The 24,099-nt window shown below is 42.2% G+C and overlaps 2 protein-coding genes across 3 annotated transcripts in view; one reads left to right on the top strand and one right to left on the bottom strand.

The window, feature by feature from the left end:
• Positions 1-13,982, bottom strand: part of atad2b (ATPase family AAA domain containing 2B) — an 84,684-nt gene extending 70,702 nt beyond the window's left edge. The window contains exons 1-19 of one of the 2 annotated variants that reach the window (XM_079572648.1): positions 13,770-13,982; positions 11,926-12,089; positions 11,630-11,697; positions 11,271-11,418; positions 9,861-9,984; positions 8,749-8,878; positions 8,479-8,631; positions 8,286-8,361; positions 7,588-7,689; positions 6,526-6,637; positions 6,328-6,443; positions 5,400-5,574; positions 5,202-5,290; positions 3,971-4,130; positions 2,042-2,132; positions 1,640-1,951; positions 1,311-1,449; positions 664-850; positions 334-519 (exon numbers count right to left, since the gene is read on the bottom strand). In XM_079572648.1, the coding sequence (XP_079428774.1) occupies positions 334-519; positions 664-850; positions 1,311-1,449; positions 1,640-1,951; positions 2,042-2,132; positions 3,971-4,130; positions 5,202-5,290; positions 5,400-5,574; positions 6,328-6,443; positions 6,526-6,637; positions 7,588-7,689; positions 8,286-8,361; positions 8,479-8,631; positions 8,749-8,878; positions 9,861-9,984; positions 11,271-11,418; positions 11,630-11,697; positions 11,926-12,089; positions 13,770-13,868 (2,631 nt within the window). In that variant the 5' untranslated portion in view covers positions 13,869-13,982. The remainder of the gene's footprint in view (positions 1-333; positions 520-663; positions 851-1,310; positions 1,450-1,639; positions 1,952-2,041; positions 2,133-3,970; positions 4,131-5,201; positions 5,291-5,399; positions 5,575-6,327; positions 6,444-6,525; positions 6,638-7,587; positions 7,690-8,285; positions 8,362-8,478; positions 8,632-8,748; positions 8,879-9,860; positions 9,985-11,270; positions 11,419-11,629; positions 11,698-11,925; positions 12,090-13,769) is intronic. The other variant, XM_079572649.1, reaches the window with a different exon arrangement.
• Positions 13,983-15,502: 1,520 nt separating this feature from the next.
• Positions 15,503-23,815, top strand: ubxn2a (UBX domain protein 2A). The gene is made up of 7 exons (XM_079572839.1): positions 15,503-15,575; positions 15,871-15,933; positions 17,111-17,213; positions 17,313-17,422; positions 19,138-19,275; positions 20,283-20,444; positions 23,382-23,815. Exons 2-7 carry the CDS (start codon positions 15,890-15,892, stop codon positions 23,566-23,568), a joined length of 744 nt encoding a protein of 247 aa, XP_079428965.1. The 5' UTR covers positions 15,503-15,575; positions 15,871-15,889; the 3' UTR covers positions 23,569-23,815.
• Positions 23,816-24,099: the final 284 nt, after the last annotated feature.

The following is a 24,099-nucleotide window of genomic DNA, read 5'->3' as shown; positions in this document are numbered from 1 at the left end:
GAATTAAATGGAATCGATCCAGAAAATCAAAAACAGTGCACTAATGCAGCAGAAGAAGAGACACCATCAATAAACAGGTCAACAAAAATGTGTGACGGAAGTCACATACGACTCAGGATATGGATTTGATGAATGAATATTATAATGATATTGTTTAAAAGCTGAAAATTGCTTTTATATTACAAGTCAACAATATCAAACATGCACATACAGACGGACACCAGCCCAGGCATCTATTGTCAGTCATGCGCAGGCAGAGGCTGACCCCTGAAAAGCACGCTATAGTTGACAATATGTCGTGACAAAGCGTGTGAGAGCGTGTGAACCTGGTACCTCGTCTGACAGCTGGGAGTAGTGCGTCTCCACGGTGGCGAGGATGAGGATGGGGCTGAATGAGGGCACGTCGTGCAGCAGCGAGAGGAAGGTGCTCTTCACAGTGTCACTGACGGTTTCCCACCACTCGGAGATGTGCGGCATGAATACCACACTGGGCACGCTCCGGCACGCCTCGCGGAAAACCTGCACCACACGGAGGGGAAGCAAATGCAATGATGAGTTTTAATGATGGATAACTCCTGTGGGACTGAGAGCTTACACAGACATTATCAATTTAACAGAGAAGTCCTTCATTTGTGGAGATCCAGGATTGACTCTTGGCATTACCTGGGCACAAGACTCCTCCGGCGTCTTGGCGCTGACTGAGTACAGAGTGGGCAGATCGAGGCGGTGCACTGGCAGCTTGTCCAGGTGGTGCAGTAAGGCAGGGGCCAAATGGGAGCTCTGTCCGGAGCCTGGGGGCCCGGCCAGCAGCAAACGGGGCCGGTACGCTGTGGGCCGTTGGAGTGCGGAGCTGGAAGCAAAACAAGAAGCGGTTGCGTGACAAAGCATGACCTTAAATGTCATAGGATCAGTGAAGAGGAATTTGCACAACAAGAGCCACTGTTGTTTTTGCCAGAGCTGACTTTCATGCATATCATTCAATATACATTCTAGTCTAAAGGCTCTTGAAACATGTTTTTCTGGGAGACGACCTTGGTGAGAGTAAACAATACGGGCAAAGACATATTTGAAGCACATCAAACCAGGTCTGTCATCACAAACGAACAAGAGCACTACAGAGGAAAGAGGAGGTTCTATCGCATGGTTTGAGGGTGACAGTAAGAAGTCATCTTTAAAATGCCAATCATTCACTTGCTCTATACGGCAGCTCTGCAGTTTGTGAGTATTCTTTTCCATCTGTTTTCTAAACTTTATGTTGAATAAACACTGCCTTCACAGAGCGCTGGTACACAAAAGTACGGTAAACTCACCTGGAGAAATGGAGAAAGGGTCTGTGTGCTGCAGCGGAGCATGGAGATGCAGGAGGGTGAAGTTCATAAATGGAAGAAGAGCCTTCCTCATTGTCTTCGTCGCTGTACAGATCCTCTTCAACCAGGTGATTGTCGCCGCCTGGCAATAGATTACAACCTCCATTTTTATTGTAAACAGACTTTGGACAATCTAACACACCTCCAGTGTAGTGAACAAATATCAATGTATATTTCATGCTCACTGAACTGAACACGGTTTTATTATCAGGCTGAGGATCAGAATCAAATGCAACAAAGTGCGACAAATAACAATAGACAATAATATCTACCGTGTGTGTTGTCCTTGTCTGCAGACTGAGCATGGGGGAAGACTTGTAGCAGGGCTTTGAGCACCAAAGAGAAGGAGTTGTCCAGTAGGGGGCGCAGGGCCACAGACAGGGCACGTCCCGCTGGGGCCACAGCCCTCTGAGAGGCCGGGACGATTGTCCTCATGGCTCGGCTGAAGTCCCCCGGTGCCAGGACGATGGTGGAGACGTCCAGCTGCAGTTTGACACTGCTGCCGTAGATCTGCGGGTATCTGCGGCGCAGGGCCACCAGGGCCGCCTCTGTGCAAAGTGCTTTGATGTCAGCGCCGCAGTAGCCTGGATAAAAGAAGGGTTTTCTCTTTACTCTTATCACAAGCGACAGGTGAAATTAAGAGCATTATCTGAGTGTCATATGCATGATCTTACCAACACATTTTTCTGCAAGTTCACCTACAAATGGCTCAGACAATTTGGGATTCCAGTCCCGTGTGTGGATCTGTAAAATGTGCTTTCTGGCCTACAGGGTAAAAGGACAAAATAAATAGAGGAAGAAAGGCGTTAGACTCAAGAGAAACAATTTAGACTGACATTTACAAACAAATGGGAAAGGGACCCACTAAATATGAAAATACAGTGGACAGATCTAACCCTGAACTGCAGAAGGAGATGCAATCATTCAGAGCCGTGGAGAGCTCTCATATTAAAGCCCTGCATTTCCATTCATTTCACTGTCACTGCGGGACTCCACTTTGAAGAAGCCATAAAAGGCTGAGTCGAAAACACAACAATCATCTTTGTTTCTCGATCCTCTGCTCTTTCTGATGCACTACAGCCACCACCGCACACCTTCATATTTGCTGCTGGCCTACTGCTGCTGCCTACACACAGTAAACGCGTAAGAGCCGGTTTGTTAGTCAGAGTTCACAGCTGGGGATCTTGGGCAGCAGTTGTATACTGATTAGACTTTCATTACCAGAGTTCCTATGGAGTGGACAAATGATGCGAGGCAGCGGACTGAAACGCTAAGCGGGATGCAGCCGCTGAGAAGTTCATCTGGCATTTTATACCTGCTTTAAAAGGCAAAACGAGGACGGAGTTTTACTTACTATTCAATGGTCTATTGACATAAGCCAAGGTGGTTTTCTCAGCGTTATGATGGTTAAGCACTTATTCATTTCAAGTGCATAAGATATTTCCCTAGACACTGACAATGCATGGGCTTTTAGTGCTGGTGCGTCTAGTTATACAGGTATTTGACTCTTCTAAAGGTGAAAAGAACTCTGTGAGAAAGACCATTACAGGTCAAAGAATTCTTACCACTGCCGCTATTGCACAGTTCTCTTTATTTTGTTGCATCTTAAGGAGAGAATCTGCGTGGCTTTGGCATTTCTCTCGCAATATGATGTTGTCAAGCTACTCACCGCAAGCGCTTGCATTTAAGTATTAGAGTTGTATAGTGACCTGATCTCATCCGCTAAAACAAAGAAATCTTGGCATCATTATTGACAAAGAAATGTCCTCATAAAAGCTGACAAGGAAATGCTTTCATCAATTGAGGAACATCTCTAAAACGTAGAACAAATGGGTCTAAAGATGGTCTTGAAATGATTATCCACACCTTTATGTCTTGTAAAGACTAGCTTAAGAGCTTGTTTACTTGTCTGAACAAAAACAAAAGAGCTGTCTCGTCTGCAGCGGGTACAAAACTGTGCTGCGAGGTTACGGACTCGCACTAACAGAAGGGCTCTTACGGCTTTGATTCTAAAAGCCCTTCATTGGCTCCCGCTCCCTTTTTGTTTCAATTTTAAAATCCTGGTATTGACCTTCAGAGTCTCGCGCATGGTCTGAGAACCCACTTGTTTCTTCAACATATTTTGAGATTATAACTGTACTTTGAGTTCTTCTCCTTCTTCTCTGTGTAAAGTGTTGTATTTTGTGTTGTAAGAATAAACTAAGGTTTTATCAATATCGGCATGCCAATATCCCTGATTTTGTTCTTTGCATCAGTAGCGTAAGCACCTAGTCCAATTCACTGATCCCATACGACCAAAAGGGACCCACAGATGTGAGCCTCAGCTGTTTTTTGCATCGTAAAGACTGTTAGCACCAAAGAATGAAAGTTATTATTTTTCCACAAAGGCATCGAAAAGTGAAGATATTATGTGAAAACTTGGGTATGATAGTTGTCAATTCAAACTTTGAGAACCTAATCGCTAACAAATTAAGATCTGGCTGAACTTTTTTCAAGCAGATATCTCTCCAAGATCTTACTTCTCCCACAGCCTTACCAGCTACTGCCCTTCATCTGAAACGTAAGACATTTATAACTAAAATGTGCATCATTCTGATCTTTACCTTCTTGTCAGGCAGGTTGAACAGAAACTCGCGATCGAAGCGCCCGGGCCTCCTGAGAGCTGGGTCGATAGAGTCAAGTCTGTTTGTAGCACCGATGACGACTATCTCCCCTCGGCTGTCCAGGCCATCCATCAAGGCCAGCAGCGTGGACACGATGGAACTAGGGGGGGGGGGACAGGCAGAAAATTAAATTGATTACATGCATGAACGGTAAAAAGACTGTGTTATGCACATTTAAAAAGGCCATTTCAAATACACACATCAGCATTGCCCTCGGGATTTACTTATTTAAACACTGTATGAATAAACTTAAGTGAATTACAATAATATTTACTGCTTATATACAAAATATCAAACGTAACCTTTAGCTTGACATGAATAATGTATTTGTCTTGGTATGTTTAAAAGCATTACCATGAGAGGTAATCATGAATGTGTGAATACAAATGCACTGTATAGGCACAAAGAAACAGATGCAGAGCCATGTCTGGAATAAGTGAAGCAGCACCCCCTAGTGGCAAAATACGTGAATGCAGAGTTGACTATGACAATGATTTATTTTTCTAAAAATTGTTGGGGGTTGAAAGATCAAGAGGCAATTTTAAATAGTGGCATTTAGGGGGAAAAAATTCTACTGCCTCAAATTGTTCTGGTTCAAAAAGTAAAATTCCCATTTTTTGATTTGGACAGGACTTGCTTTACAACATTAGGGATTGCTAGAATTTATAATGTGAAGAACCTTTCAGATAAGATAAGATAATCCATTATTGATCTCACAATGGAGAAATTCACTTGTTACAGTCGGCATTCAAGAAGATCACTCAGAGTGTGCAAAAACAGACAGGAAAATGTGCAACCAGTTAAATAGTAGAAAACGAGGTATCTTATGTACAAAAAGTAGAGCAAAAGTCTTAGGGGGCAGAGTTATAACAATAGGGGAATAATAATAAATAAAAATAGGACAAAAATTAGAGCAGGTTATATAAGTAGAATATCGGGGTGTAAAGTTACAGTCCTAGTGCAGGATGTCAATAAGTGATCATGTTACAGGGAATAAAGTGCAGCTGATACATAGATTATTGCACGTGGTTTTGCAAGGGGGGCTATTGCACATGTTACTTTTCATCCATCTGCTCATATTTGACGCCACACCAAACCAGCTGCAAGATTGTAATGTACTATTGTACTATCTATTGTAATGTACTTCCAAATATCTGCCCAGAATGCATACCTGTGTATCTGGTCTTGTCTGCTTGAACGCACTGGAGCCAAACCGTCAATTTCATCAAAAAAGATAATGGACGGCCTCATGAGATAGGCCTGTTTCAACAACACAGAAGTCGGTGATTATTACAAGTACGGGTATTCTCACATGACGCATGCGGTGGAGGAAGTTGTAAAGATTTGACAGAAAGGTTTGCGCTCCCACCTGATCGAACAGTAACCGGAGCTGGCGTTCTGACTCGCCGACCCACTTGCTGAGGCAGTCTGCTCCTTTCCTCATGAAAAAAGAGACCTTCCTGTCGCCCTGGCTGCACTCGTTGGCAAGTGCCCGTGCTACCAGGGTTTTCCCGGTGCCTGGTGGGCCGTAGAACAAACAGCCTCTGAAAGCGAGAGGAGAGAGCATATGTTCCTGTTTTCAATGTATTCAATCAGGCCGTGCTCGAACAGAATCCGGATATATGACACTTCTACAAACCAAGTGCATTTCTCATTCACACTCAGCTGCCCTGAGGCTGACTCACGGAAACATGGCTGCCAAACCACAACACCAACCACTCACATACAAGCAAACCACACTCACGTTTTACTAAAGGAAATGACAAATCTGCATGCACTCTCACTGAGGTTTGTTAGTACAACCACAAAACCAGTTTCATATACGCCCATCTAGATCTTCAGTCTCATTTTTTTTAAATGCATACTAGCTTTTACTTTTCAGATTCCTAAACATAGAGAAGAGAGATCTCCGCTCAAACTAAATATGATTGAATTTGCATCACACCATTTGACTCCAAAAATAGGTGCTGTTATTGGCTCTAAAAAGTCCCAGAAAAATAATTGAGACTATAAAAAGTTGAGATTGAGATTTTGATTTAATTTTGATTAATTACCCAGCTCTATGTTTGACCTTGAGGTTTTAAGTCACCCGCACAAACAACTGAGCCACAGATGAACCTTGTGCTTTTAGAGAACTACAGCAGAAACGAAAAACTGACAAACTTTCACACACTGACAAAATACATAAAATTTGACCCATCCTTCAAAGAGTGACAGATCTTTGGGCCAGGACCCTGCAGTATACTCAGTGATAGCATTGACTCTAATCCACTGACAAAGCCATGAGCGGTGTTTACCTGGGCGGCTGAATCTTGAACCTCTCAAAGACCTCGGGGTAAAGCAGTGGGAACACCACCATTTCCTTCAGAGACTGAATGTGATTCCTGAGACCACCCACGCTGTCGAACTTCACCTTAAAACAAAAAGAAGAACAGTCAATCACAACGATACTTTACCTAGATGAATTAAACCTTCTTCGTCGGCCTTTTCCTTACTGTGGAATCCAAGTTCATGGGGTCGACATCCGCCAAACTCGCTCCAACTTTGGCTCGATCTCTCAGCACTCCACTGGCCAAGTCTTCTGCCGTTAGGTTCATGGGTAAACATCTGTGCCAATGATAAACGCAGATCATTTTTAAATCGACAAAATGTAAGATCCTGGAACAAAAAGACACTGCTTTTTGCCAGGGTGAAAAAATTTTTTTTTAACGAACTCTATCATAGATGTAAATATTAAATAATGAGGAGCCATGCATTATACAGTATTAATGCACAAACAGAGAAGTGAATTAAAACTGTGTAATGCACGGCTCCGAGTTGTTTAATCCACAACTGAAACTGTTCATTTGGGCCGGTTCTCTTTTTTTAAGTCTTGGACAGGAGTTATTTCACTTTTTAAGCTGTTTTACCTGAAGCTAGTTCCAGCTCAATTTGTCGTTACTATGGAAACTGCTGCAGTGGAGTGATACAGAACGTGATTTAACCGGTGCTGGACTAACTGTGCTGTCATACGAAAATAATGCACACCAGTTAGCATGTGAGTGAACCCACTTCAGTCGTAATAGATATAGGATCTTTATGAGATGATGCAAAGTTATCCACAAAGATGGAAATAAGAACAGAAATAGTGAAGTCGTCTCACTATATTTGTGTGCTTGGTTAGGGTTGCAAACTTCCAGCATCATCTCTTGAAATAAAACCAAGATGCAACAGCAAAAGCGCATTAATGAACTGCTATCGACCCATTTTGCAATCTTAATGGTCGAAGTAAGCCATCTGCATCTTCAGCTAACAGAATATCTTATCTGTTTCTACGTCAACAGACAGGTTGTGAAATACATAAGAGCCTTGCATCTGTTCAGAAGTCTTCCCTAAAATGTTAATGCTTCTGAATGCGTTTCAAAAGTGAGCTGTGAAGAGAATGTTGACGTAAAAAACAAATCACAAGTTGTTTTTGTTCTCCCTATATTATCCATATAAATAATGTCATGATGAGATTTAAGTATTTCAGTTTATACAACATTAAAGCCTAAAAGCAGTGATGGTGCAGCCGTCACCTGTTCCTGGCTCGAGTCATGCTCTTGCTTTTCCTGCGCTCGAATCGCTCCTCGTCAGACGACGACGTGGTGTCACTACTGTGAATGGCGTGTTTCTTCACTCTGCAGAGGTGTGAAAAATACACTCAGTGGGATAACACTACACTGGCAGATTCCTCACACAACTCTGTTAGCGCTGGAAAACGCTTAATAACACATTTCCTTTACAGCACAATGAAACTCATTACATAATATGTTGCATTGTATAGTTGCATATAGCCTAGGCTAGCTTGCCTTTTACAGTCAGAGCCAATATTTAACCTGGTTTATGGTTGAAATCTGTCTTCATTAATTTTATTATTTTCTCTCCTCTTTTGGGTAAATCTGGTGATATTAAGACAGTCAAACATTTGCTTCGGCGGTCTCCTGTTTGGTGTGAAAAGACTGAACATATGAAATAGTAAACTCAATTCTAGAAGTAGAATCAAAAAGTAGAAGCGTCTGAACATTTCTTACAAAAAACATGCCCCTCACATTGTTTAATCATTAATAATATTGCAGTTTTAACCTGAAATTATATTTGTGACATGCTTTATTGCCATGTTCATCCAATCACACCAAAAATCACCATTATTCTTTCTAATCATAGTAATTTTTTTAGCTTCTGCTTTAATAGAAAACTGGTCACAGGTTGTGATATCATCCGAAATCAAACTCACCTTATATGGCTTCTTCTCGCTGGAGATCGGTGAGTATCAAAAAGTGAGGGATTGCTTTGTTTGCGGTTTGCAGGCTCTGAGAAACAAAACCAGCATCATGTATTTAAAAAAATGTAATAAAATGACATAATGCTGCACATACTGAACTTATTGTGCATCCCTGTTATAACACAAGCAGCCAGTGAATGCTCACCAATGGGGGGTGCCTGATATCTCTGCACCGTCTTGCGTTGCCTTAAATTGTACGGCCTGTCGTTTTCCTCTCCCGCCTCCTCTGCTTCATCTCCTTCATCGTCTTCATCGTCTTCATCGTCCTCTGCGTCTTCCTCCTCTTCTTCTTGAGATTCTGAAAGCCATAAGCGCAGTTTTGTAGTGCTAAGTAACACCAAGTACAATGAAGTCAATGTAAGAACTGATGCATCTTTAGAGATCGAGATTGTAGGACTGTGTGTGATCCACCGACCTTCAGTGCCATCGTCTTCGCCCTCCTCCTGGTTGGCTTTGCCCATGGCTTTATGATGCGCGGGCATGCTGTACGTCCCTCTACGCATCGACTTTCTGCGTTTTACCCGAGAATACATGTCCATGTTTTCCTGAGAATGAAAGAGGATAAACACTGAGTTAAGCACAGGCTTTGTTGTTTTAGAAACGACAGGACATTATCAACTGGCTTAGTAGGAAAGATGGAAGTTAAAAATTATATGTTCTGGAAGTTTGTTTAATAGATAATGGACTCTAAATTGAGTGTTTCTTTTTACAAGATGTTAAAGGGATATTTCAGGATTTTTGACATAGAGCCCCATTTCCTAGTTATCCAGTGTTGTTGATTTCTATATTTGAAGAGTTTTGTGGTGCTAGGCTAGTGCAAGGCTAGCACATTTCTATGGCATCAGCTAGCCTGCATTAAAAACAGTCTGACCCGCTCCACAGTGCATCTGAGGCAAATCACTTATAACGCCAGACTGACCATATAAATGTCTGTGTCGATAGAATATTTTTAGGAATATAACTGACCTTGTATCACATGAATGATCGCATTTTGACAGACTATTTTCTAGCAGATCACTCCGCCGCTGCGTAGCTTATACAACCACGAAGCTGATGCTGCTCAAATATAACTAAGTTCTTTTAAATGCAAATGGTTTAAAATTATTCTATCGACACAGACATTTATATGGTTAGTCTGGTGTTATAAGTGATTTGCCTCAGGTGCACTGTGGAGCGGGTCAGAGTGTTTTTAATGCAGGCTAGCTGATCAACTTTAATAACTAAATAGCCTTTATTCAAATACTTAAGTGGAGTGTAGCCACAATTTAAAGTAGATTAGATATCGCACTTAAACGGTCATAATGCAAATGTTTTGACAAGGTTTATGGTCATTATTATCTCGGTAATTACTGAGACTATCCATGCAGTACAAAAACTTGTATATAGTTCTCTTCCCTGCCACCACAATTGAACTAGGAGGACTTTTTTCCCATTTTTCTTAGCAGTGTATGATTGTGTAGTGTGTGAGACATAATCATGGCTGTTTTGTAGTGATAATCTTGCGTTCTTTATATTTTCAAAGCTGACCATTTTAGAAACGCTTTTTGTCACCTCCTCCGTGTCACCGTTCCACATGCGAAGCTGCTCTACCTCGCGACTCTGCCGGATGTTGCTGATGTTGTCCATTTCTTGGAGGACAGCTTCAGCAGTGCTAAAAACACAAACATTCTTATTGTGCGACCATATAAACAACAGATGGCAAGGTTTGGATATCACAATTTTAACAACGCGTTCACTGCACCAAGTCTTTCAGATTTATACACAACAACTGACTAAAAGGTACTAAAATGAAATAAATCTCTAAAGCCTCATTTACACCGAGTATGTTATGTCCACAGCCCGTTTTACGTACGTCTGCCATAACAATAGGAAATGAATAAAATCAATCTGGTGGTTTACACCTGTCCGTCATCAAAGGCTTTTTCCTACTGTGCTGCAGTTTTGTTTATCCTGCATAATGAGCCATGTGCTCCACAAAAGGGCAAAACACCGGATAATGGCCTTGTTTTAACATTGACGTCAAGGCGGAACTGCTTTTCCGTGTTTTGGTGGGACAATAAACAGCGTAGCACCACTCCAAATCTCCAAACTTTCTTGGAAGTTACCCGCGCATCTCTTCTGGACATATTCAGTCGAAAATGATTGAGCTAAAGTCCACCGTGACTGCGCCGAGGCCCATCGCATTTCTTTTTCTCTCACACGGACTCGCTATGCATGTTTGCTTCAGACGTTGGATATGAGGATGGGGATGATCGGAGGAGTGCAGAGACAAGGAGGGGAGGACAGAGGACAACAGACAAGCAGAAAACCGAACTATATTGTGAGGCGTAATGATACGAGGAGTAAAACGTCCGCGCAGTAACTCCTAAAGACTTCCCCCGCTCACTTCCGTCAATAACCTTTAGGAGTTACTGCGCGGACGTTTTACTCCTCGTATCATTACGCCTCACAATATAGTTCCCCTTTTTATCTGCTTATAAAATCGACATGCTACATTTCTGTGTAAATATACTTCGCATGAAAACACTTCATGTAACTTTATTTAAATAGGGAACACGTGGAAGAGCTTGGTAGCTTCTATCGTGAGCTTTTTTGGAGCTATGTGACATGTGGGAGAGGCTGCGTATGTGCTCCGTTTGCCTGGCAGAGCGCACGGACAAAGACCAGACGGGGATATATTAACTAGACTAAAGTGAGGTAAGAGCATATCTCCGTATGTAAAAACGGTGGCCTATTCCTTTAAGCTCTTCAAAGGAATCTCTGTGTTATTCCGCTTTAAATACTGTATTAGCTGATATTCTGAGAACAATTTATTTTTTCCTCAAATCTTTTGTTATAAACCATTTCATGCTCACTTGCAAAACAAGTCTTTCTTTAAGTCACACCATTAGTTCATTTCAGTCATTATTGGAAGATATTTGTGTGGGAGCTCAGTACCTGTTGACCAGCTGGTCGAACAGCAGGCTCTGGTTGAGATGTTCAAATTGGCTCTTCCGGGCGCGGCAGCTCCTCTTCAGCTCCACATGGCCGTTCATGTGAGAGTGCTCCCCCTTCACAACATCACTACTGCGGAGGCTCATGTAGGCTGTGGACAAAGGAACACAAACAATCAAACTGCCTGTATTTATTCTAATGACCACAGCTGTGATGGGCTTAGAAAGATGAATGAACACATACTAAATGATCAACCAAGGAAAGGAAAGGAGTTGAATGAAAGAATGTGTTTTTTTCATATGAACATTTGAAAAATCGGATATAAAAAGGCAGAAACGCCCAATAACTCCAGTCAAAATTACCATGTCTGTTTGGCACTCCTCGAGAAGATGCTCGAGAGGACACTCGAGAGGATGTTCGCGATGACAACCTGTAAAAAACAAAGACATTTAGTAATCAATTTAAAGTAGCATAACTTTAGAAGGACCATAACTCATTTTTGTCACACTACTGGAAACATGAAAACATTAAAAAATAATAATAATTCTTATCCTTATAGCCCATAGCCCAAGCTGTTTTATAATCTCATGCATTATTCATTCACTCCTCACACTCGGTGATGGTAAACTAGGGGAATCACAAAAACTCATGCTCTCACCTGGTGCGGTTGGAGGGGAGGCTCCAGCTCACCCTTTGGCCCTTGGTCTGAGGGGACGGAGAGGTGTCACTGGAGCTGGGCTCAGATGCAGCCTGCCGTCGCGTCCTCTTCGAGGGAGGGGAGCGCGGGCTGCTGGGAGTGCTCACATCACTGCCTGGCTCCTTCTAAAAAACAGAGTATACAATGTTTAAAAGTGTCCATTTCAGAAACCACATAAAACATGTAGCCTGTTACGAAATAAGTGAATGGTGGAAATTGTTGCTCATGGTATAATTTTCACCCCTAAAACACAAGTTGGCAAAAAAGGACTACCTGAAATGGTGACCTTAACTAGTAACTATTGCTAAAATGTCTCAATTATTAATACAGATCACCCAAACCTATGTTTAGGAATTTTGGGGGGGTACTGCTGGATGACTATTTCTGACCAAATCAGTACATTACAGGCAATACAACAGATTTTTATAAATTTGCAGGATAAATTGTTATTTCTACAATACACCAACCAACTCCAAACAAAGTCTTAAGATTTACCAAGTAGCCGACAGACAGGGCTATGAGACTGGGGAAAAATCAATATCTTGCAAGACCTTGAGGATAGAGATCTAAAGTTTCAGCAGCAATAGACCGCACAGAGACAGAGTCCAGATCTTCAGTGTGTTCTGTGATTCATAACAGAACGCAGAGCAAACATATGCCCTTGATGCCCATGCCCTTCACAGCTAAACTTTCTGATGATTCGAGAGTATCTCACGGCTGTCATGGACAACTGTCCATTTCTGCCATGACTGAGGGTAGATTTGTGTAAAAGAGCAAGATACATCTCAGAAGTGCATTGTATGCAATGCACCACCACACCACAGCGTGTGCCATGACTACCAATGTCATATCGAGGGATTACGAGTCACCATCTTACAAAATAGCCCCAAAAAGGTTGTTGATGTGACACAGTTTACAATGCATATTGTTAGGAGTGGAAAAACATGCAACTCAGTGAAACTACACAAAATCCTGCGTTTGAACATTTTGTACAAAGTCTGGACACCAGGAGTGCTGGTGTAACCTTAGGTATGAGTGAAAGCACGAGGCTCTAGCCTGGCAAAACCCCAGTGTTTACATTTAGAGACAAAGTCTGTCAGGCAGTAATATAGGTCAGCATGTCGGACTGAACAATTATTGAAGTCTGAAGTTAAATGATTGAACGCTGTTTGAGCCGTGGCGATATTATTTGACTGTTAATAACGAAATAAACGACTACACGGGCTTTTAAGAATTAGCAGCAGAAAGTTCACCAAGTTCAGACTTGTAAAATATGGGACACGAGCCAGCCAACTGTTGTGAAGCTGCTCTCCCTTCCCCCACTGAGCTAGCACGGCTAGCAACAACCCAGAGGCGCTAGCCAAACTAAGGCTTTATATTAACACATTTAACACGGAAAGTATGCTAGTACTTCTGTGGCAAAGACAGACCATAAGTTAGTGTCAATTGTTCCCTTTAAAATTCCAGCTGTCCTACCATGGTAAGCGTATTAGCCGAGACAATAGACAGACAAGTCAGCCGGGTTGTCAAACACAAAGGGAACTCAACTTGAGGCTAGCAGAGCGGCGCTAGCTCGTGATTTGACAGCTGTGTTCTGCGTTTGACGGAAGTGACTCGCGCGCCGATTGCTAATTTGAATGTCTTTAATGTGCACCTTCATGCCCGTGCGGGTGTCAGTCCGATGCAGGAGCTAAATTTGTGTAGTAGGTGCACTGTTTGGAGCCCCTTGAGGCCATGGCTAGAGCTACTTAGCTCAGTAGCTGAGACAGAGCTAACCCACCGGTAAAGAATAGACACCGGCTTACATGTTCATCGGAGTTTTTCTCTTTCCTCCCCGACGATGACCGAGTCCTGGAGGAGATGAAGGGGTCGCTCCTCGTCAGTGAACTCCGCGTGTTCACCATGTTTTTGCCTTTAGTGTTGCCCTTTCAGAATATCCCTAAGCCGGCTCCAAACACTGGCTCAGATAGCGCAGCATCGAGGCGCCATTTCTCTCTCTCTGTAGCCGCCTGTGTGTGTCTGTGCGCCCCACTCCCCCTGCGCCCTCCCTCCGCTCGGCTGGAAGTGTCTCTGTTCGGCAGGTGCACTCATTTCTGCTGACTGGACCTCTCCAGCCTTTAGAACTACTAACCCACTTCTCACAGTTGAAACTAAATCATACCTTTATGTTTATAATGTAGAACTTCCTTTCCAAAACAACAATCCCCTCCCCCATAAAATAGGGATAACCTAAGCTTCATTTGACTCTCATGTATTCCATTGGTGCTTGTTTGGTCATATTTTTTGGAATAAAAACGCAAGTCCCCAAGAAATACAGCATGCATGTAGACTATGTAGACTCCATTTCCCTGATTATGATATTCAAAGGTGGGCACAGTATTTTTTTTCTTCCTTGGGTTCAAGTAGTAGTTCAAGTAAAATACATACTCAACTGGAACTATGCTATAACTTGGTTAAATAAATAAAAACTAGCCAAACTTAAGCCAACAAGTCTGATTTGTTTTAATAGTAACGTAAGCTCACAAACAAAACATAAAATTATATTCTGGTGGCAGACCGCGATTATTGCCACAGCTGCCTTGGGGCAGATTGAGGGAAACAAGGCCGTCAATCTGCGCCATTGGCCCCATCCGACTTTATATTCTAGATTTTCACAATCAGCATGAAGTCTGTACCTAAGAAAATGCAGTCATAGAAAGCAGCAGGCCCGGAGTCGAGGCAGATCCACGACAGTCAGGCGGATTCGCCGTGATAGTGCGCCCTCTGCTGTTAGGAGCGGATCCACAACGGTATTTGTTAATATTTTATGTTTTACAAATATTGTTAGGGTTAGTTTAGGGTCGTTAGAATTGGGGTTAGGGTTAGGTTAAGATAAGAGTTAGTATAGTATAGTATAGTATAGTATAGTATAGTATAGTATAGTGTAGGGTCGTTTAGGAGCAAAAATAAGAACCATGACTGTGCTGTTCGAAGTTATGTTCAACAGAAGCATCTATTACACTTTCCAAATTTGTTCATAAGAATTTGTTATATATATATATGAAAAATTGACATAACTCAGTTACTAGCTCCACATGTGCGTTGAGTAGATGAACATCAACCTTCCTAAAAGCTGATCGGGCTAGATCCGCTTTTTCCAGCAGAGGGCGCACTATCACGGTGGTGGATCTGCCTCTACTCCTCTACTCCTCGCTCCGGGTCTGCAGCTTCTCTGTTCATGTTCAAGGCCTGTGGAGCCCAGGTAGGATTTGTAACGTGGCTTTAGGCAATTTTGATTATGATGCAAAAATATACAGCCAATTATGAAAAGTTGTGAAAACGCATGTTAAATATTAATTAAATGGAATTTAAATATTTTCGTCCCCCATATTAAAAAAAAAAATCCTAATGGAGCCTTCATATTTGTATATATAGGATATATTTTAATATGTATAAGACATCAGACCAAAGTGCTGAGCTCAGCCCATGTTATGGCTTTACGACAGTGGAGGTCGGTGTACGGCGCTGCTTACGTCACAGTTCTTGCTCAGCGTCAGCTCCAGCAGCGACAGGCGAAAGTTACGGCTGGCTGCAGATCTGTGGCCCAGGATTAACCGAGAAAACACGGACTGGTAAATCTCTTTCTGACCATAAGCTCACTACACGCGCCTGAAGGAATAGCCCGTATGTTTGCATGCGCATGTTACGGCTCCTATCGTCGTGGTGCGTGTTGTGGCTGCGCCGCCCACTTACATAATTAAAAAAATATCGCTACTACAGGCTGCTCTCTTGAGAGAATAGACTACATTTGAGAATGTGTTTGTGTTACCCAGTGAGATAAACCCGATGTTCTTGCTAAATTCAACATACGCACAGCGCGCAGCCTGTATTTAATGCTTGTTATAAATAAGCTTTTGTTTTGTGTAGATGGAAAAAACAACACGTCATGAAAGATTTCGACACTGTGGGGAGCGACAGAGAAGATATCTGGTGAGTCACCCCAAAAAACCTTTCATTACTAAGCTATTACATAATCAAATAATGTGTAATAAAGAGTCCACCATGCAGTGTTTTCTATTGAATTATAAATGTCCCACAGTAAATGGTGAAATAGTAAATGGTATGGTTATATAGCGCTTATCTACTTACATTAGGCCCTCAAAGTGCTTCACATCAAGGAACCACTCACCCATTCACACTCGCATTCATACACCAGTGTCAGACAAGGTGAAGTGTTTTGCCCAAAACACTTCACAACAACAGTGTGCACCTGCAGGACACGAACCGCCGACCCTTCGGTCCCAGGACTATCTGCGCAACGGTCACCCCATAGTCGAAACAGGGGGCACCAATCTGTAAGAGCTGAGGGCTACTTCAGTGGCATTAAGTTGGTCAATGAATACTAGTTAAAAAAATAATATTCTTAAGACTTTAAGGGTATTAACCACATCATTTCCTTCATGCAGTTTTAATTAATAGTTAAATATGGAAAAAAGCTTTAGATATCAGCCTGCAAGAGTGAACTGTTTCCCAGTGGACACCCAGTGGCCCGGGGATATAGGGCTGGTGAGCTCTGGCCCAGCACCGTCCCCAGAACAAAGTGACTGAATGTCAAAAGGGTGTAAATAGAGATTCTTGCCATATTGTGATGCCACTAAAAGCAAGGGTTAAAAAAATGTAAAAACAATGCACCCTTTTGCACCACTGTAGATCCGTGCCTACTCTGGACTAAAAACTACCTCAACATGTTGTACTTGTATTACGATATTACTACTTTCCAAAAAAAGTGAATAGCTCTAAGATCAACAGGCAACAACAATTTCATAAATCAGTAAGATGAACAATGAAATAATATACATTTCAAAGCTGAGAACTGAAATCAGACTAAGACGCATGCTTTTTTTATTTGCATGCTCAAAATACAGGTCTTCTGAACTTCTTCCTAAAACATACAACTTAAATAATGGATAAAAGGTTATGACATGTTTTGATCATACCATAAACAGCTCTATTGTTCGCATACTCTACTCTGGTTCTTCATATTACAATGCCTTGCAAACACTTACTGCAGTATATCATCATATCATCGTCTCTTCATGAAATTTTAATGTTTATTGTTGTTGAAACTTCATCAGTAACTTTGTTTTTGCTCGTTTTTGCTCTGCAGTGAAGACAATGAGGAGCCGGCCCAGATAAGGCGTAGCTTCTCGGTGGAGGACCTGCTCGATGAGGTGGAGAAGATCTGTTACGATGCCTCGGGGAGCTCTAAGGTCAGAACCGGTTCACCTGCTCGGAGCTCCAAATAGATTTTCAGTCAGCGTTTAATATTGCAAATACAGCAATGTCAATACTTAAATTATCGTTTGCAGGTGGAGATGGTGGTGCGGCTGTGGAAAGACGGCTTCACAGTAAATGATGGAGAGTTTCGTAGCTACTCTGTGCCAGAAAACCAGGACTTCCTGGACGCCATAAAAAGAGGGTAAACTCAAGTCCCATCATGTTAGTCATATGCACATCAGAATACTGCGCCAACCTGAGGAATATGGCTTCATTATAACAGTTGCTATATAATCGACAAAACTTATTAGGTTAATAAAAAAATGATGTAATTCGATTGGTTGTTTTCAGGTTCTATAATGTGATGATGTCACACTCCCATGTGGGGGACAGGAGCCAGTTTATCCATACTGTGATATGTTCTTACCTGAGTTTAGACGAGTTGATGTGTACCTGTCTGGTCTTTGTGCCCGTGGAAGAGCGTGGTAGCTTCCAACTTCACCCACTTTTGGAGCTATAGGAATACATTGGGAGAGGCCAGATGCCAACAATATCTTTGGTCTTTTTCTGTGACTGTGCGCACGCACAGAGACCAGACAGGTACAAATCAACTCGTCTAAGCTTAGGTAAGAACATATCTCATAAGTTAAAATGGTGAACTATTCCTTTAAAGCTGGGTACCTGATTTTTTGGTGTAGAATACATTTATTTTTGCCACCTCAGAGTATGTTGTAAACACAGCAAAACACAGACCTTGTTGTATTGTCTTCACCTAAAGTTTTATTGAGCAATGGATGATAGAAGTCAAATATAAATTAGTGGAATTTATATTGGGGGTGGCCGCCCTGCTTTACTTTGTCACCACTCAATGCTGTATACGGGTGTGAAATGTGCATATAATTACATTCTTTTAACAACAATCAGGTACCCCAGCTTCAACTGCATTACACTTTCACAAGTGATCATTAATATCATTGACTGGGTCCATCTCGCTGTACAACAAAAATCTCCTCAAAAACAAAATCATTTTACCTGCCCCCCCACCTGTATGAATATTATAGGCCTTTAGAACCAGTGTCATCACCTAAAACCCAGCAATACATTTTACATCTTAACAACATAGATGCTATAGGAATTTAAAAAATATTATGTCTATTAGAAAGGGATGTGATCAAATTAAAAGGATAGAAAGATCCTGATCTGATCCTCTGAAACGGTTCACTGCCTTCTGGGTTTGTCCCTGTTTCAGAGCGTGGTGTCATGCACTGGTCAGCTCCTCTGTCCTCTTCCTTCTGCGCAGCTCCCTCTGCTCCACAACAGTCTTTCACCATATTCTGGGAAGAGCTTAGCAGTTAATCTGTTTTATTCTTCAGTGAACATCCATTAGCCTGAACAGTAGAAGGCCTGTGTGGCTTAGCTGTTAGTCTTGCCCGGATACCTCCTCATTTATCCCTTCCTTGTTGCCTGTTGCTCCTCATGTGATGCCTCCATTTTAAAGACTAATCATTTGTAAACTAAAAGATCATTAAATCCATTTTCGAGTTTTGACAAATTCCCTTTGCTTTTCTATAGGTTTGTACTTCATCCTTCTCCTTTGGGATTGTTTTATGGCATAGGGATTATGTGAGTTTGTGACTAAGAATATGCCCTCTCTAAAGAAAATTATCCAATAAAATGGATGGATCAATTAACTATATTTCACATAAACCACAAAGGTCGCTGCCTCCATCCTTATTAGAAATTTCACTGGATCATCTCAAAGTCAAACTCGTTACTTCTCAAAGCAGAATCAGCAGTCAAGCTGTCCTCCGGGCAGCCCTCCAACAGCGCGACATGAGACCGATAGTGCACGCCGCTCATTAGTGTGCATTTGTCTTTCTGATTGATCTCCCCAAACTGATCATTTATCTGTCCCAGGGAGCTGCCGGCCGAATGGGAGAGCCGCGCCGAGGAGGAGGAGCTGGAGATTAGCGTGGAGGATTTGATTGAAGAGACCTACGTGCCCAAAAAGAAGGCATTTCACCCGTTCAGCGGGCGAGGATACCGACTGGGCAGGTGGGCCTTTTTTGGACCTCTTTTAATTACTTCTATTGCATTATAGTATTCATTTTTTATTTTACTTTATTGCTAATAATTGTACTCTGATTACCCTACGCAGCAATACCTGAAAAATAGACATTTAGAAAGTTAAAATCTAAAACAAACATAGACCCATTGAATTTCTCTCAGTTGTAGCTGTTTTCATGCATTCATGCAAGTTTTGGTCTATATTAAATGCTATAAATTGCCCCAAATATAGAAAGGTACAGCATCTATATGAGGCAGAGTGTAGAGCTTTTATTAAAGGAATAGTTCATCGTTTTTCCATACTGAGATATGCTCTTACCTGAGGTTAGACAAGTTGATACGTACCTGTCTGGTCTTTGTGCCCGTTGAGGAGCGTGGTAGCTTCCAACTTCACCCCCTTTGGAGCTATAGGAATACATTGGGAGAGGCCAAATCCTAACAGCATCTTTGCTCTTTTGACGCACAATGACCAGACAGGTACACATCAACTCGTCTAAGATTAGGTAAGAACATATCCAAGTATAGAAAAACGGTGAACTCTTCCTTTAAAAGAAAGAATATGTGATCATTTTCAGTATCAGACTTTGAGATTTTAAACTGAAATTAAACCTAGGTGTATGCATATTTCCTGAACCCAGTAGATTATGATTTAACATTGAAATAAAAATAGATCTGTTGGAGCTAATTATAGAACAACGCAGTTCGCTTTGAGACCACTAGATGTCCCTCCGAATCTAGCTTCAACAGTAAGCCCATGCAGCTGCTCCTCCTGCATCCACAACACCGGCAGCCGGCCTCTGCATTATTGAATCCTGTGCAAATAAAGGATCTTTCAGGCATTGCTGTGTAGTATTTTCAGAAGCTGTTGCACGTCCCGGCCTGACTCGCGTCTCCAAACGATGCGTGACACAGCCGGGACGACCACGACAATTGCGTGCATTTTAAACGTGCGCCGGCTAATCTGTTGTGATGTTGTTGTGTCCGTCCGTTGGCAGCGTTGCGCCCAGAGTAGTGGCCAGGTCACCATCTGTGCACGAGGATGGCGAATCTGCTCCTATTCCCATGGTAACACTAGACCACGCCCTTCCCGTTACCTCCCTGCAGATTTGGTTGGCCGATGGCAGGAGACTGATACAAAGATTCAACTTATCTCACCGGTATGCATAAATATTCTCTGTTTTTCTCAGGTTTGGCATGACATGAGGGCAGGAGTAGAGAGTAAAATCCACAAAACCTGCTTTTTTTATTTTATTTTTTGGAAATAAGACCCATTTTACACTATATTTACTTCATATTTTTTGTTTATTTGGATATTGTGAAGAATAGGACACAGCGTGACGCCTCGTGCTGCTCAATTCTTTGTGTCACAATCTCACAAATCTAGTCCAAAGCATCAAAGAAGATTTTTTTTGTCTGTGCATCCTTTTAAGATCGCAAAAGGCGGGACTTTGTTTAAGGATTACGTAATGCTTTGTTCCGGATTGGACGCGACTGTGCATGTTATCTCCCCCCAACCATAGTGAACTGGGCTGCAGAAAACATAATCTGAGATGTAGCAAAGGAGTGGAGGATCTATAAAATCCCCAGAGAGGGATTGCGTAACTCCAGTGCCGCATTTATGTAACAGGGTTAGCTGCTAAGGCATAGACGCCCTCTCAACCTCTTGCTATAGCTTTTGGACCGCAACAGGACTGCTCATATGGGGAGGGTCTTCGTCAATAATAAATGATTTGAATAGTACGGCGCTTCAAAGGGGCCAGAAATGCTCGGCAACTGAATGTAAATGCTCCATGGGGATTCATTGTCCCGCTCTGTAGTGCTGAACGGTTTAGGAAAAACTCTGGGTTTCGAATTGAATTTTCAATATCAAAGTCAGTGAGAATTTAGACAAGACTGAAATATGACTTGCTTCGCTAAACACTATAGGGGGATGCAGTGGCTCAGTGGTTTTGAGCATCTGTCCGTCAGCGGCTGCGGCTGCTGTTCTGTTGTTGTGTCTTTAGGGAAGACACTTCACGCACCGTACAGATATAGGAGTGTGAGAGTTTCGCTTCATTTATATCAGTCAGCTCAAGGGAAACTTTGGCTTCAGTAGTCATTTAAAACGATTAAGTTCGAAAAGGGAATGAATAATGCAATGTGAAGCAGTCTGGGTATGTTTAAAGGCACCATATAAGTGTAATGTAGGTAATATAATGTAATAAGTATAATGTTATATTTAGAAGTATAATGAAACAATAGGGCGAGCAGGTTTTACAGCTATAAAACATAGTGGACACAGGATTTAGTTCTCAGCTAGGGTTGGGCGATGTTCCCTTTTTTGGCCGTTGACGATGTTTACAGTGAACCATCGTCTCTCATTATAAGCATTTTTTAAAGACATTTACATAGCCTATATAGAAGCTGCATATTACTATTTATGTTAGGAAAATGTGAGATTGCAGGATAAATGGATCTAAACTAAACATGATCTGAACACAGTCATGGAACACGACTTTTGCAACAGAAATGTGTTAAAACTCGTGCGTAAAGTCTGAGAGGAGAACGACTTATTCAGAGCGTCAACTCCTCCTCAATACCAAGGCTCTTATCACACTAATACAAATGTAAATCGGAGCTTATTATTTGCATTTTAACGTAATGTTTAAGAAACAGTGGGTGAACGGGACAATATGTACACGTTTGCGTCGTAGCTTATGTTTTTGAAGCTGCTCCACGCGCCGCCCGGTCTGTGAGCTCGTAACTTCGTGCCTTCTACACCGCGCTCTTTCTCTCCTCTCTCTCCTCTCTGTCCTTCGTGAGAATAATCTAAACCTGTGCATGCTCAGCTAGCTCCGATGTGAGAGCCATCTCGTCATTTTAAAACGGTTTAAGTTTCCGTACGCAGCAAAGCAAAGCAAAACCACGCACTGTTAAACTTTGAGCTGTAGAAAGAAAGAGAGAGCTCCGCGCGTCAGAAATAGAGCAGCGCTGCGTCTTTACTTTAATAGTTACGGCAAACACATCATCGCTTCTGGCAGGCTACTGACACTAGCGCGCATATTAGTTTTATTCGTGATTAAATTTACAGTGCAATCCCTGCAAAGTTTGAAGGTTTACAAGGCCCACAGAAGACCAGTGCGTGTTTCTGACAGGAGTGGGCGTGGCATCAAGATGGTGGTTCTCCATCGTGACGATGATATCGTCCATCGGCACAACCCTACTCTCAGCAGACATTAACTCCGTTAGAGGGACAAAAAAAATGTGCTTTTGAACTTTTAACCATATTGTAACGTGGGATTAATTCTTTGCTTATAGTGACTATACAGAGTTTAAAAATGTTAAAATTAGGTATTTTCCTCCCCCTACATGTTCCAGCCATGTCCTCATGTGTAGAATGAGCTCAGACCTGTTCACCACAACTGCCTCTAAAATCCTGCACTGTCACTTAAAAAGTTGTTACTTCGGGTCCGAATTGCCGTCATGCAGGAGCTTAATATAGAAGGTGCAGTTACACGTGTGACCTGAGGTGGCAGCAGTGAGTATAAAATGGCTTGCATCTAGTCCCTTTAATTCACACAAGTTAGCGTTATCCTGTTTTCTTAGGCCGTCTCTTTCTCGCTGTTTTGGACTTCCTCTTTTTTGTGTAATAAATAAAAGCCAGAAATAGTAAATAAACAGTCACATTTACATAGCGCCTTTCTACTTGCTTTAGGCACTCAAAGCGCTAGTCACCCATTCACACTCTCATTCATACACCAGCGTTCGCAGACACTGGTGGCGAGGTGGGTGAAGTGTCTTGCCCAAGGACACAACGACAGTGTGCACCTGTGGGATTCGAACCGCTGATCTGTCTACTGTCTGTGCCCTGTACATTTTTCTAGCCCGTAGTCCATCATCAAACCCATTCAGAGCAAGTCAGTCCACAAAAAAATGTGTTCATCCCAGCACCATTCATTTGTAAATGTACCTTTAGCTTAAAATGAAAGCATGTATTTACTGAAAACCGAAGGGGGTGCTCCAGGCCAATTTTAAATGCAGATAAACATAGGAAAATGGTCCTTTGATGCATTTTCCAGCCTTGTCACCATAACCAATCTGTGTCTGCTTTTTAGGATCACAGATGTCCAGGACTTTGTCACACGCTGTCAAAGGAGCTGCCCACCGTTCATGCTGACCACGTCCGTACCTTCTCGAGAGCTGAGCAACCAGGAGTTAAGTCTAGAGGAGGCCGATTTAGCCAACGCCGTCATTGTCCAGAGACCTCTGAACACACAGGCCGCATTCGGACACTCCTCCTGACCCATTCAGCCCCCCCAGAACGCAGAACATGCATCACTGTCTTTGGACATTTACACTGATTAAAAGCTCAAGGCTGTGTGTAACTCACTCCCTATTGACTCAGCAGCATCTCCTCCAACCTCACTATTGCGTCTGCTAGTTACTAGGGATGCCATGATGCAATGTAATTCTCCATACCTTTTGTAACGCCTAAATTCTAATTTGTAACTTCAGAAAAATCTGTGACATAAAACTGATTTTCCTTTTTTTTTTTTTTTTTTGAGATGCTCCCTTTTCGTCTGGGGTTAAAGGGATATTTAGGATTTTCGACATAGGGCCTCATTTCCTAGTCATCCACAGTGTTGCTGATTTCTGGAGATATTTTTTTTGTAAGTCATGCAGTTCTTATCTTATAACGCCAGACTAACCATATAAATGTCTGGGTCAATGGAATATTTTTAACCATTTTGCATTTAAAAGAACTTATATTTGAGCAGCATCAGCTACGTGGTTGTATAAGCTACGCAGCGGCGGAGTGATCTGCTAGAAAAT

Source organism: Gobius niger (genome assembly GCF_951799975.1).
Source record: "Gobius niger genome assembly, chromosome: 15".
Taxonomy (NCBI): Eukaryota; Metazoa; Chordata; class Actinopteri; order Gobiiformes; family Gobiidae; genus Gobius; species Gobius niger.
The sequence above is the reverse complement of the archived record's forward strand: the minus strand, read 5'-3'. Positions and strand labels throughout refer to the sequence as shown.